The sequence below is a fragment of the Typopeltis vanoorti genome, chromosome 15 (genome assembly GCF_054136105.1).
Source record: "Typopeltis vanoorti isolate ZY-2024b chromosome 15, IOZ_Tvanoo_1.0, whole genome shotgun sequence".
In the NCBI taxonomy this organism is placed as follows: domain Eukaryota; kingdom Metazoa; phylum Arthropoda; class Arachnida; order Uropygi; family Thelyphonidae; genus Typopeltis; species Typopeltis vanoorti.
Genome location: NC_143563.1, coordinates 39,746,958 through 39,761,188, shown reverse-complemented (window position 1 = coordinate 39,761,188; position 14,231 = coordinate 39,746,958). Strand labels below are relative to the sequence as shown.

Below are 14,231 nucleotides of genomic sequence, written 5' to 3'. Positions count from 1 at the left end.
TACAGTCAGATATGAATATATTAAGATATACTTAGTTTTTATTTTATGAAAATTTAATAATAAATTTGTAATTTCATAAATAGTAAGTAAAAACTAAATTAGTTTTTATTTACTATTTCTGTACTTGTTCTATGCAACAAGTGAAATAGACACGAAACAACCTTTTCGAATGGATTAAATAACTTGTGAAAGCCTTGTGCAAATTGTATTTATTCGTATTTTACTCAAATAGAGCAATAAGTGTGGAACATTTGTTGATAATTAACAATACAAAATGTTTCAAAAATGTTGATAAAGAATTTAAACTAACACAAAAACAAGAATTCAAAACTATCAATAGTGGTATATTTTATAGTGCTTCAAATGTATAGAAACATTATTTTAGAGAGATTCATAAAATGCTTCATCTTGGCGGTTAAACTGTACACTTGAATTAACTATAAGCGATGCAAACAATTACACCATTGAACAATGCTGTAATTTTTAGTGTTTGAGGTCCATGAACACCCGCTGATTAAGGAAGATGTGTGTTTTCCATCAATGATTCTACATCAAGTAGACATTGCTGAAATGAAACAGGCAATATAAAAAGGTAAGCAGAGAACTGAAAAGCCATCACACACACAGAGAAAGAGGGAGAGAGACCTGTAGTGCGAATTTGTCAGTGAATCGGTTGGCATATCATTTGGAAGATAACTCGCAAATGATTCATCAATACAAAAACATCTCCCCATAAGAGCTCAATATTCAGAGCGAGAGAGTTGAAACCCTAATAAACAGCATCTATAAAAAGGGAAGACTTTTAACATTTTATGTAATAGGATTACAGCATTTTTGTTGTAATCTTATTGCACATTTAATATTAATTAGGATGAAAAGTAGATAATCTGGGACTCCTATTTTATATCTCCAATTTGATTTTCAGTTGTCTAATATAGGACATATTAGACCAGTGGCGGCTTGTACATAAGCACTGCGACACTGCAGCATCCCCAAGGAAAAAATGAAAAAAATTAATTTTGTTTGTGTTTATAAATAATAACAATGCATACAACATTATATATAAATGCAATACATCATGTTTAAGGTTACAGCTCATGTTTTGATATTTATTGAATAGTTAATAATTGGAATTGTTCGATTAACGCTTTAGATTACGAAACAAATCCACTGCGATCTAACGCGAAATTATTACGTGCGGTCAGTTCCGGCTAGACTCGCCGATATTCGTTTGCAGTTATCACTGCACGTAACAAGTGAATCTGACATTGTTACGTGCAGTGTAATTGTATGCTTGCGCGCGTTATTTCTGTGAGATATGAAACTTTTATTATTGGTGTGTGTGTGTGTGTGTGTGTGTGTATTCGTGGTGAGGGTGAAATATTTTTGGAATATCTTATTTTATTCTGATAAAATAACATATAATTATTTATTATAAATACAAGGATGAATTATGGTGAGTGTCACTATTTAAAATATAAAAAGAATTATATTTTCTCAATTACCGTTACACGAAACAAATGCACTGCGATCTAACGCGGTGTCGGAATGTGGAAACCGACACTGCTCGTTGAACAGTGTCGCTACAAATATACATCGTATGCTTGTGCGCGTTATTTCTGTGTACGAAACTTTTATTATTGGTGTGTGTTCATAATGAGGGTGAAATATTTTTAATAAAGCAATTTTTGTAATATGTAAATTTACTTATTAATAAATTGGTTACTGATTAGGAAAAAATGAATTATTTTTCTTATTTTCTGTATGCAGCACCCCAAAATGATAAATTTTCACCGGCCGCCGGTGAAAAGTTGTCTTTGGGTGAAAATAATCACCTAAAGGAAGTCTTTAGGTGAAAATTATCGCCTAAAGACTTCAAAAGACATCTGTGTCACACTATGAAAGCAAATCAAGACTGCAGAGCAATAATAGTTTTATGTTATTTGATTGGTGACACTTTTCGAAATCTGCGATGATTATTAAATTCAGTGAACGTGAAGGTGGCGAATCTGATAATAGTCTATATCAGGGGTTCTCAACCTTTTCCAGTGGCGTACCACTATATTTAATTCAAGATATTAGATGTACCAGTAAGGCAGTGGCTCACGTACCACCAGTGGTACGCGTACCATAGGTTGAGAATCCGTGGTCTATATCATTTGTGAGCATCGGCAGCACGTCTACTGAGGGCTCTAGTCTCTCCTACAGTGAGCTGTATTGTCATTGTATTTGGTTTATCTATGTCTTTAAAAAGAAAATAACCTCATATACTATAGGTTTAAACCTTTCGTGGGATAAGTATTATGGTAATAAAAAATAAAAAAATAATAATAAAAAAACTATTCAAGTCGATAGCAACGCAGATAATTATGTTCCAGACGCCAGCTTTCAGAAGCGAAAAAACATGCCGAACACCTGGTTTTGTTTGTCTTTTTATTTTCTCTCTCCAACGGAGTATTTTTACTTTATCGCATGTGAGATCAATTTTGATTAGTTATTACGTAAGGAAGAAAATTAATCAAATGTGGTTTTATTCAACAAAATAAGCTGGTGTGTGTGTGTGTGTGTGTGTGTGTGTGTGTGTGTGTGTGTGTGTGTGTGTGTGTGTGTGTGTGTGTGTGTGTGTGTGTGTGTGTGTGTGTGTGTGTGTGTGTGTGTGTGTGTGTGTGTGTCCTACAAAAATAATCAGGTCTAATAGTTTACACACGACGAAATAATATCTATTGATTATGCACATCTGACTATTTACTCATATTTCCAATTTATAAAATAAAAATATAAATATAAATAATTAACAATTACGAAGTAGGATAAATTCATCTCCTGGGAAATCACACCTCTGTATCTGAATATATTTTTGCTAGTGTCACAAAAATATTTGTGAGATGAAAACTTCAAATTAAATAATAGCAATCGGCGACCTTTATAGATATGGACTTAACTGGAAACCAGGAAAAAAAAAAAAAATCGTGGTGTGCGAGAAGGCTGTTCCTTGTCACCACCAATCTTCAATATGTATATCAGTTCCATTGTTAGACATTGGACACTGGCACTTCATGGAAATATCTTATTATTACGTGATGGTTACCTTGACACTCTACAACATGCAGATGATATAAGTTATTCCCTGGCCAATAATGAAGATGAGTTACAATACTCTGTACACCATCTAAGCTTCGTTGAAAAAGAAACAAAAAAAAAAAAAAAAATTCGTGGTGCGAGAAGGCTGTCTCTTGTCACCACCAATCTTCAATATGTATATCAGTTCAAAAAAAAAAAAAAAAAAAAGAAATATTAACTGTGGAAATCAAACCTATGATCTTTCAAAGAAAAAATTTCACTGTAAATAATGTCGTATTAGACTGGCAATTAATTTCTGAGAATATAAAGGTAAAAGTGCTTGTAATTTTTGATTCTCGCTCTTTTCTTCATCTCACAATCAGAATATCATCTTTCCTAAATCCTGACAACTTAACGTATTTCATTATGCAGCTGCATTGATATCATCTACGCCGTGTTCAATAAGCATCAGACTTACGTGATGTCCAGAGTTGAAATAAACATATTTCAGAAAACGTTGAAATGAAATCTCAACGTCTAAATATTTTGATATAACATAGTACTTAATAATGAAGAGTTCATTTTATTAAAAAATTAAAAAACAAAAATGAAAATGAGAAATTTAGAATAAAATTCGAAACTACAATTTCCTTCTTTTCTTTTTTTTAATATAGCATATGACGATATAACGACCGCGAGGCCCCTTTTACGGGGAAGTATGGCACCATCTCAATCTCCCCCAAATTTTATCTCGGCTCGGGACCGGCATAGATGACGAATCAGATCAGGCCTATGACTGGGACTCAAGTATTCCTGACTGTAATCAGTGTGTTCACGGGGCCGGTTTGCCTGCTTGCGGGAGGAAAAACCCCAGATAGACTGGGGAGAAAAACCCTGCTGTCCACGTCCAAGACCGACAAACTTGGCTATGCCTGAGAAAGATCCTTAAGTTCCTCACGTCGGCGACGGGAATCGAACCCAGGACACTCCTTTTCCAGGCATATGGTTGCGAAGCGCATAGCCACTCGGCTACCCGCGTGGACACAATTTCCATTAAGGAAGACTGAAAATTTTTCTCTCGCCATTTTGTCCTTGTCACGTAATAATAAAATAAATTTGTCCTTTTGAACCTGCTTACCCTATTCATTCACTACAGGATGAGTTAGTCTATTAGCTAGTTGCAAGCATCACCAGAACAAGTCATTGTAACAATATGTTAATTATGATTATGAACTTACTATATAAAAAAGGAAAATGCTCTCCTTTTGATGGAGTGCAGAAACTCTACTTATTAATATTATTACTTGACACCTTCAAGGACTCATCTTCAGTGGGCACCCTACACAACTCACCATCTCCCAATGCTTAATCTTTCAACTACACAACGAAACCATTACCCTCAATATACACAACGTCATGTACTGCTTACCACCACGATAGTATTATAGTATTACTCTCGTGTCTTCCGCTCATATTTTCTGACCATAAATTGGATGTGTTCTTATAGCCGATTTGCATGTATGCGGGATGAAAAATCCCAATTTCCTAGAGAAAAAGTCCTGGTACCGACAGGGCCGGCCATCTCGGGAGTACAGGGGATGCAAGGCACCCGGGCCCCACGATCGAGTGGGCACAGTCGGTACACATTTGCGGAAACGTATTTTATTTCGAATATGTTTTTTTTTCCCTGTGCCAAAATCATTTGCAGGTAAGAGGTTTTACAATATGTTTATTTCGAATCCTTTAATTTTTACCTTTGAAAAATATTTTAGGGCCCTAAAAGGTTTCTTGCACCCGGGCCCCTTTATAGAGAAGGCCAGTCCTGGATACCGATTGAGATCAACTAACTCACCTTGTATTGAAGAAGCAAAAAGTGCATATAAAGATGCCTTTCATCAAGACAAAAATCGAACCCAATGTCTTTTCTAAGTGAATGGCGCATCCCCTCGTTCTTCCAATTGCGCTACGGAGGTACCTTTTGAAGGATAAACATATCGAATGGATGGAACCTTCTTCATTAATAACATGAATATCCTGTAGCACAAATACTGTATAAGGTGAGAATATCTGAAGAAACTGTTGAAAAACAGTGGGTAGCATATTTTTCTTTCTCTCTCTCTCTCTCTTCCCCCCTCTTTTCCCCCTCCCAATATCTTTCTTAAAATGAGGTGTTCAGAACTTCAAAAAAATTGTTGGGTGAAATTAAAGAGCTTGTGTAGCTCAGTGGATGTGGCGTTTGCATACCACGGCGCTTGGCCACACGAAGGAAGACTTAATTTCGAGTCTAGTCGGCGACTAGAGGAAATTTTTCTAAGCCTTTTTTCGACCGGTTCCTGAGTTAATCGATCTCTGACACGGGCAAGCGTGTTTTTTCTCCCGGAAACTCGGGTTTTTCGTCCCATAAATTCAAGAAAATCGACCGTAGAACCCACATTATTTCAGACATTAAATACGAATGTTAGGGTTAGGGTCCACGAGATGGCGGCACTTGTTGAGTCGTCACTCTTCACTGCCTACCGCTTAATTAGTGATAGCCTTGGGCCAGCTATCTCTGATTGGGTACCAGTGGAGATTGAACTTCCCACTCAGTCTCCAAAAAGTTAGATAGGGCTAAAAACGGCCTCACCTACTCCCTTTATATACGGGAATAAAAAGGCGTTAGCTGATTCTGATTTTTTTAAAAATTATTTGCATAGTAGAAATCATTCCCTGTATAATTCAGTAAATAGACATGCCAGTCTTATAAAAGTGAGTGCAGTCGTTGATGCGGATTTACTTTATGTATGGCCGTTGATTATGGGAAAAGGAGATATTAGGAGAGAGATCGAGAAACAAAAAATATAAGTTATTTCAACATTCCTTGTTTTATTCAATAATTGTCTCAGTTCTTCACTTCAAAACATTTATTTTGAAGTGAAAACTACTTCTATAATTCAACACTTCTATAATTCAAAAATATTCATAAAAGGCTATTATTATGAATAATATTATCATTATTAAAGTATTCATGTTATTATTATTATTATAAGGGCGCTGTGTAGGCATATGAACGGTTGCATGGTGGTATCGCTGCTCCCGTGTTTTATAGTTTCAAAGTGGTTTTAACTCCTGTTTTAATTTAAAAGTTCCATGAAGTAATTCTACTTGTCACGCTGAAGACAGAGATATATAATTTACCGAGATCGGTCAAGTGGAATCTAAATTTTGAGTGTGCTGAAAATTGAACAGAGTTCACCAAGGTCACTAACGAACATAGAACAAAGGACGTCGCCATCTTTACAGTTGGTCAAGGGAAGAAAGGTGAGTCATGAAGTGCAACAAGTGTCTGAAGGATTTATCGTCCGACGGAAGTCATACAACCTGCAGGAAATTCCTTAGGAATCTTCACTTTACATGTTCCAGAAATTCAGAAACAACATGGCAACGCAAATCCAAGGCAGAGAGAACAAAGAAACGCCGCCACCCACGGCCCAACCGATTACACCGGAGGCAGAATCGGACGATGAACTGAACAGACAAAAAAATACAGGTGAGTCTTATAATTTGAATTCTGTAAATTTATTACTAGAAAAAGGTTTAGAGGATATAAAAGCCAGCTTAGTAGATCTTGTCCAAGAACTCTTTGATAAACAGAATAAACAAATAACAACAAAAAAATTAGCTAATATGAAGAGTTTGTTAAATATAATAATTCAACAGTCGAAGAAGTCTTACAAACGGTAAAAGACATTAAAATCAGCACTAACGTACTAACTGACAGACAACACAAATTGATGAAAGCTCATCCGAACTTCGTCAAAAACTTAATTCCCTAAAACTGCAATACGAACTTTTAAATTAACAACAACATAAAGAAGATCTTGTCATGAACGGTCTTCCAGAAACTGCATCCACAGAAAATCTCAGAGACGTAGTTTTAAACTTAGGCCATGAAATTGACATCCCCCTATAGCATAATGATATTCAGACCATCAATCGGATTCCCAGGAAGAACAAAAAACAAGGCTTGCCACGACCTGCACCAGTTATAGTTCGTCTGACAAGCAAGTTCACAAGAGACATAAAATCTCATAGAAGCCAGAAGACTGAAAAAACCAGTTACCAAGGACTTAAACGCATCGCAAGCCAATACACCAATCTTTCTATCTGAGTATTTAACACCATTCAATCAGAATCTGTTGTACTAAGCAAGAAAAGCCAAAACAGAAACAAATTATCAATTTTTGTAGATCAAAGACGGCAAGATATTCTTGAGAAAGTCACAAACTTCAAAGTCGAAATAAAAGACTTTAAATTAGTTCAAAAAGAAGACCTTAACACACCAAAAATGAATGTGAACCATCAGGTGGATGTAATTACACCAGAATACATCAGTAATTGTACTTTTGACTCGCTTGATACATGAAAACAATACACAGTATAAGTGAAAGGACTTCTCCATCTTGCATATTAACATCAGAAGCATCCGAAAACATTGGCTATGGTTACAGGCTTATCTGAGAAATTACACTGGTGTTATTGATATATATTGGTCCTGATAGAAGCATCCATAACGACGAAGCGACTGCTTTCCAAATTCCAGGCTTCCTAAAATATGTCGCAAACAAAAAGAGTGGATGGAATATTAATATTTATCGAACATAAATTAATAGCAAAAGAAACTGTCTATCAGTTTGAGCATGCTGAAACCCTTTGCATCGAAATCACTAATACCACCAATACACAGCATCCCATGATACTAAATGCTATTTAGGCCACCAAACTTAAACATGATAAAATTCTTGCACGAACTCAAATGCTGACTTTCACGCCAAGAAATATGCACAACCGAATGCCTAATGATAATCGGCGACATAAGCATAAATATTGCAAACGAAAACCAGAACAACACTATACAATACCTAAACACGCTATCTATGTATAATCTAATACCAACAATAACATCATGTACTAGAGAAAAAATATTCGGAAATACTATCACTGCTTCCTGCCTAGATCATATAAACATCCGAGCATCACCAAAAGTTACACTGCATCAGTCATAAAGTGCAAAGTAACAGATCATTACTTCACTGCTCTAAACTAGCAAACTAAGAAAATAACCATGCAATGCCCCACAGATGAAAAGCAACACAAAACAATAATAGACGAAGAAATAGTCAACCACGAAATAAGGAAAATCGACTGGGAACACATGGCATCAGATTCAACAGATATCGTATACAACAACATTAAACTCACATTGGAGGAAATATATAAGAAAGCTTCAAAGAAAGTCAGAATTTGTTCAAGAACCACCCAAAATCCATGGATAACACAAAACTTAATCCTAGAAATACACAGAAAGGACGCTCTATGCAAGGAATTAAAGCGATATCCAAATAACGCAGCTTTAAAAACTGAATATAAGATAACAAGGAAAATCGCCTTACAACACAAATAAGAAATGCAAAAAGAAACTACTACAGAGACAAACTAACCTCTGCACAAAACAACATGAAACAAACCTGGCATCTGATCAATGAGATGCTAGATTGTGTTCCCAACACCACTGCCTCCGAAACCATAAAACACAACTTCATGAAAGAAACGAAACCATAAAACCTATCCAACAAACTAGCAAATGACTTTAACCAATACTTTGCAGACTAGATCCAAGAACTGTACAGAAATATTCCCCCAATCAGAAAACGTGACCCTCCACTTGGACCACAATCAAAACAGACATTATGGTTCCCAACCATAAAAGAAGCAGAACTTCTCTCTTCAATACATCAAATCAAACCAAACAAAGGCCAAGGAATTGATGGTATAAGACCTAAGGATATCAAGCAACACGAAACTAGCTTAAGTCCTATCCTACTAAAATTAATAAATAAAATATTTAAAACAGGACAGATACCAAGTATGCTAAAGACCGCCATAATCACACCCATATACAAACATGGAAAAAGAAATTTAATCAACAATTACAGACCATAGCAACATTACCAATTATCAATCAAATTATGGAGCGGATCGTACTAAAGAAACTCATCACAGCATATACAGAGAACTTTCATATTATACCCAAAACACAATATGGTTTTCAGAAAAATAAGGGAACAACATCTCTCTTGGAAGACTTTACAGATGTTATTAATACCGCCTTAGACAAAACAAAATTGCCATGGTAGTCTTTATTGATCTAACTAAAGCATTCGATACACTTACACATCAATCCTTGTTAGAAAAGCTGAGGCATATTGGAATAGACGGGATTCTTCACAGGTGGTTTACAAATTACCTTCAAAATAGAAAGCATATCACACGTAAGGTTCAAATCGAAGTAGAGAGCTACCAGTAACCTGTGGGGTGCCACAGGGAGCTGTACTCTCCAGTGGCGAATTCTCTATGCTTGCTACGCAAGCATATTAATTGAGAAAGAAGGTAATATTTATTTGTTAATGAATGGATGCATTTATAAGCATTCCATTTAGGCTTTTTTTTTTTTTTTTTTTTGTAGACAGAAGACGTCTTAAGCTTGCGCAGCAATAATTGAGCTTTGTGTTGTGTATTGAAGGCCGATGCTTGCTCGTCTATTCAAAGCTACCTTGGCTTGCTCAGTTGTAGGCGCTTCCAGTTCCTCGCTGCAGCACTGTGATTTCATGCGCTCACATAACCATTTCCGCTCCCTTCACGTCGTCTTAAACACAAGGCCATACACAGTCAAAGTAGCTCTAACCAGTGAGCTTCTGCCAGCTTTTACAGGTAGGTGTGCGTGTTGCATATGAAAATTACTACCAATTTTTTATGACGATGTTATTGACCAGTTTATAAAGAAGAATCGTAGGGTCGAATTTGTATTCAAGTAGCTAAATTGAAAAAGATAGAATATCATTTGTAAAATAAATGTTGTATTTGTATAATTAAATGTACATAAATTATCGTGTGTGAATGTGCGTGTGCAAATTTCTCAATCAATGGCTGCAGTAGAAATCAAACCTTTTAAACATCAGTCAACTTCTCAACACAGCAAACAAACCAATAAATAATAACTAACTGGTATAATCCTCACATAAGCTTAACATTAACAAATGAGCTTCGAGGATGAAAGTTGAGAAATTACATCTCATCCAAGATCAATAAAAAAAAAGAGAAAAAAAATCCAAATCCATATCTCACATTTAAGTGCTGTAGTTACAGTGCTTATACATACTAAAAAATCAAAATTGTAAATATATATAACTCATTGTTAAATGAATAAATGTTGTATTATTATTCTTAATACATTATACAGGAAAAATTTCCTATGTCACGAATTTCATTGTTACAAAAAAAAAAAATAAATAAATAAATAAAACCTGTTGTAAATATGTAATCATAATTTAAACAATAAAAAAAGGATTGAATTTTTTTTAAAGAAAAATATATAATCAAGTATGTATCATATATAATCAAATGCATGTAATGTATGTATCATATGTAATAATAATAAAATAGTATTATTATTTTATTATTATTATTTTTTTTTATTATATGTATGTGTAATTTATCTGAGAGATAATAAAATGTTTAAAAAAATTGCGTTTTTGTTTTTGATTTCTTGAAGTTAGTGGCGATCTCTAGATCTACTACTGGTTCGATGGTGTGTGTGTGTGCGTGTGTGTGCGTGCGTGTGTGCGTGTGTGGGTGGGTGCGTGCGTGCGTGCGTGAGTGCGTGCGCGAGCACGCTCATGCAGGATGATAATGATCAAGACAGCAATTGGCGTTAATGTAATGGATCGAGTATCCATCAAAGTATCCACTGGAAACTGTTCATTTAGAGTACTAAAACAATGAGAAAGACCTACCTAACGATATTCCTGTACCAGAGGCAGTTTGCTGGTGCTAGATGTCTGGGGGGGGGGGGGGGAATATTGTAGTGGGACAGGTGTGTGATGATCAGTCAAATGACAGCAAAAGACTGCTCTTCAAAGTATCCATCAAGAATGGTGGTATATAAGTTTTATATAAAACACATATATACAATATATAAATATATTTAAACAGAGGGGCTCATGCATAAGGACTGCGGAACCGCAGCACTCCCAAATTTTCTCGATATATAAATATATTTATGAATTTATTTATATTTGCTTGTAATATTTAATTTTATCATCAACAATCCTATACAATTCTCTTATTTTGTATAAAAAAATAATAAAAATCCATCTCGTAGAGCTTGGGAGGGCGAAGGACGCTAGCAGCACTGCGTTTACCACAGTGTCATATTGCTTGTATTTGCTTCTCGCGCAAGCATATGCACGTCATAGTGAGATGCGAGCTATTAGCGTAATGCGACACTGTCCGTCGCGCAGTTCCACTGTTGTTTATATGCAGTTTGCGCCAGTAGTAGAGTGTTCGTAGTGCTTATCGTGTTTATTCCATCTCTTTAAATATTTGGACATTACAATTAAAGACATAACATTTGTTATCGTTTTTATTTTAGAACATTATTGGGGTATGATAATGGATTTTATTTTTAAGTAATTTTTAATTATACTCAACTGTTATAATTTTATCGATAATAAACAATATTTTTTCATGTGTAATTTTTTTTTTTAATTTTTACCATAATTTTGATATTTTATCCAAACACGTATACACTGTACTTACAGTGTGTATGTATATTTCGAAAGTTGCAGCACCCCCACGATTTCAAGCCACGAGCCGCCACTGTATATAAGTAAATAATTATCAAAATCCAAGCCTAAAAATTATTGCTTTAAAATATTAGCGAAGGAGCGTTGTAAGCGGAACAGGGAAAGAAAACACAACTAGTTTCAAATATATAAGCGAGTCTTATTTCGAAATATTCCTGGCAGGAAAACTGATACCTGACGAATGGCCATGCTTCAGTGATATTACATCAGCATTTTTTCTAGTGCTGATGCAATATCAGTTTGTTTTCATATCAAAACACAAAACAAGTACAGTATCTAACCGTCAACAGTTATTGTTGTTCGTGTGCAATTAAAAGTGTAACGAAACACTTTGTGATCGTTTGGCTACCTGCGCGTGTAGTGACGTCCTTGGAGTTTTGGTGGTATATAATTTATTTCTCATACTAGTACCTTGCTTTTGAAAGTTGTTTGCTAAAAATAGTTATTCATCCCACGCCGCCTCCTACAGAACTCAGTTCTTTAGTCGACAAACATAACCTCTGATTGAAATGCAGCGTTCGTGTCTCCCGTTCATATTCGCAATCCTTTTAGTCGGGCCTTTGCTTCCGTATTCTGTAACGGAAGGTCGTCGGCAAGTTCTTGTACTTTCGTTTGACGGATTTCGATGGGATTACATAGAAAAATTCCCGACTCCGAATTTCGATCTTTTGTCGTCGACAGGTGTACATGCACCAAAAGGAGTGAAACCGGCTTTCGTTACGAAAACACATCCTGATCACTATACTATAGCCACAGGTAATGCTATTCCTCATTACTAGGTACTATTTTACTTCCCTTTGCTTTATTTATTAACAACTTTTGGTGTCTTCTTTTAAACGTGCTAATGTAACATAAAATGGGAAAATGAATAAATATATTATTACGATTATTATTACGTGACACCTCGATGGAGTTTAAAGACCAATCGAGGAAGGGCACCTACTCTACAACTCTCCGTGTCCACCACTCTAGAATAGAAAAATAATAGAAAAGGTGTCTCAGAAAACGAAGGTGACTAGTGGCGTACCTCACGGCTCTGTTCTTGGGGACCCTGCTGTTTAACTTGCTTGTTAATGATATTTCATGTGGAGGGACAGGGATCTTCAAATGTTTGCAGATGATGCAAAGTTAAGTAGAATTATCAGGAATATTGCTGATGTTAATTCTCTACAGGAAGATTGGAATAGTCTTTTAGCTTGGATGGATGAGTAGGATTGCGGTTTTATTGTTAATAAATGCACGGTTTTACACTTTGGGTTACAGAGATATAAGGCTACGTATTGTATTGGTGGAGCTGTACTTATGATGTGCCCTCGGAACTTCAATCCATTATCCACCATCACTCCAAAATCATTAATCTCATTTACTTCCTGAAGTTCCAAGGGTACGTCGCACATGCCACAAAGACTGCACATCGTATAGCTACTAAAAGTGCATTGACATGTAAGGGTAAGGAAGTGGTGGTGATGCCTCTATATAAGGCCCAGACCACACATGGACGATGCTCAGATGTAATCACCTAGTTTTCATTGTGATGTGAAAACACTAGAGAGGGTCCAAAGACAAATAACCCAAGTGATATCAGGACTCTGGAGCAGGGCTGGCTCGTGCATAGGCGCTGCAAAACTGCAGCACCCCAAATTTTTCTCGATATACTACTACTACTATCTTCACTGGCCATCTATAGATGCCGTATGGTCACTCCGATGCTCGGTGATGTGCTTTACCTTCTATTACTGTTCTGAGAAGTCCCCCTTCCATCCTTTCTATGTGTCCAAAATATTTTAACTTTCTTCTGTCAATATCCTTAAGAAGCCTTAAAGTTCTGCTGATCTTTTCTAACACCCATTCATTTGTACGCCTTTCGGTATATGATATCCTCAACAGCCTTCTGTAACACCACATCTCAAAAGCATATATCCGTTTCTTATCTGACTTCTTCAGGTTCCAAGTCTCACGTCCATAAGTCGCTGTTTGAAAAACAACTGCATCCAAAATTCTTAATTTTGTTTCCATTGAGATAGATTCATCCTTCCAGATTTTAGACAGGTCTCTGACTGTTGTTTTAGCCATTCCTAACCCTTTTATGATGTCTTCTGAACAGCAATTCTTCACATTAATAATGAATCCCAGGTTCTCAAACTTACTGACTTCCTCAATTCTTTCTCCATTAAGTTACACTTGTTTCTCAAGAGCTTCTCTGTTTGTATTTCCTTTGAGAACCATAATCTTTGTCTTGCTAGGATTGAGTTGAAGTACTCTGTTATTACTGATCTTGTTAACTTTGTCAAGAATTAGTCATAGTTCTTCCATGTCATTGTCAAAGGAGTACTGTATCATCAGCATACCTCATATTACTGATCAATCTACCTCCTATCCTAATTCCTGTCCTGAGCTCATCCAATGCTTCATGCATGATGTCCTCCGCATATATACTAAACAAGTGAGGGGAAAGCAAACATCCTTGCCTAACTCCTTTTCCAACTT

At 35.9% G+C, this 14,231-nt stretch overlaps 1 protein-coding gene across 1 annotated transcript in view; it reads left to right on the top strand.

Moving 5' to 3' along the window:
• Positions 1–12,026: 12,026 nt before the first annotated feature.
• LOC150098669 (ectonucleotide pyrophosphatase/phosphodiesterase family member 5-like) overlaps positions 12,027–14,231 on the top strand; it is a 31,243-nt gene continuing 29,038 nt past the window's right edge. The window contains exon 1 of the mRNA XM_090405836.1: positions 12,027–12,500. Within this exon, the coding sequence (XP_090261962.1) occupies positions 12,254–12,500 (247 nt within the window). The 5' untranslated portion in view covers positions 12,027–12,253. The remainder of the gene's footprint in view (positions 12,501–14,231) is intronic.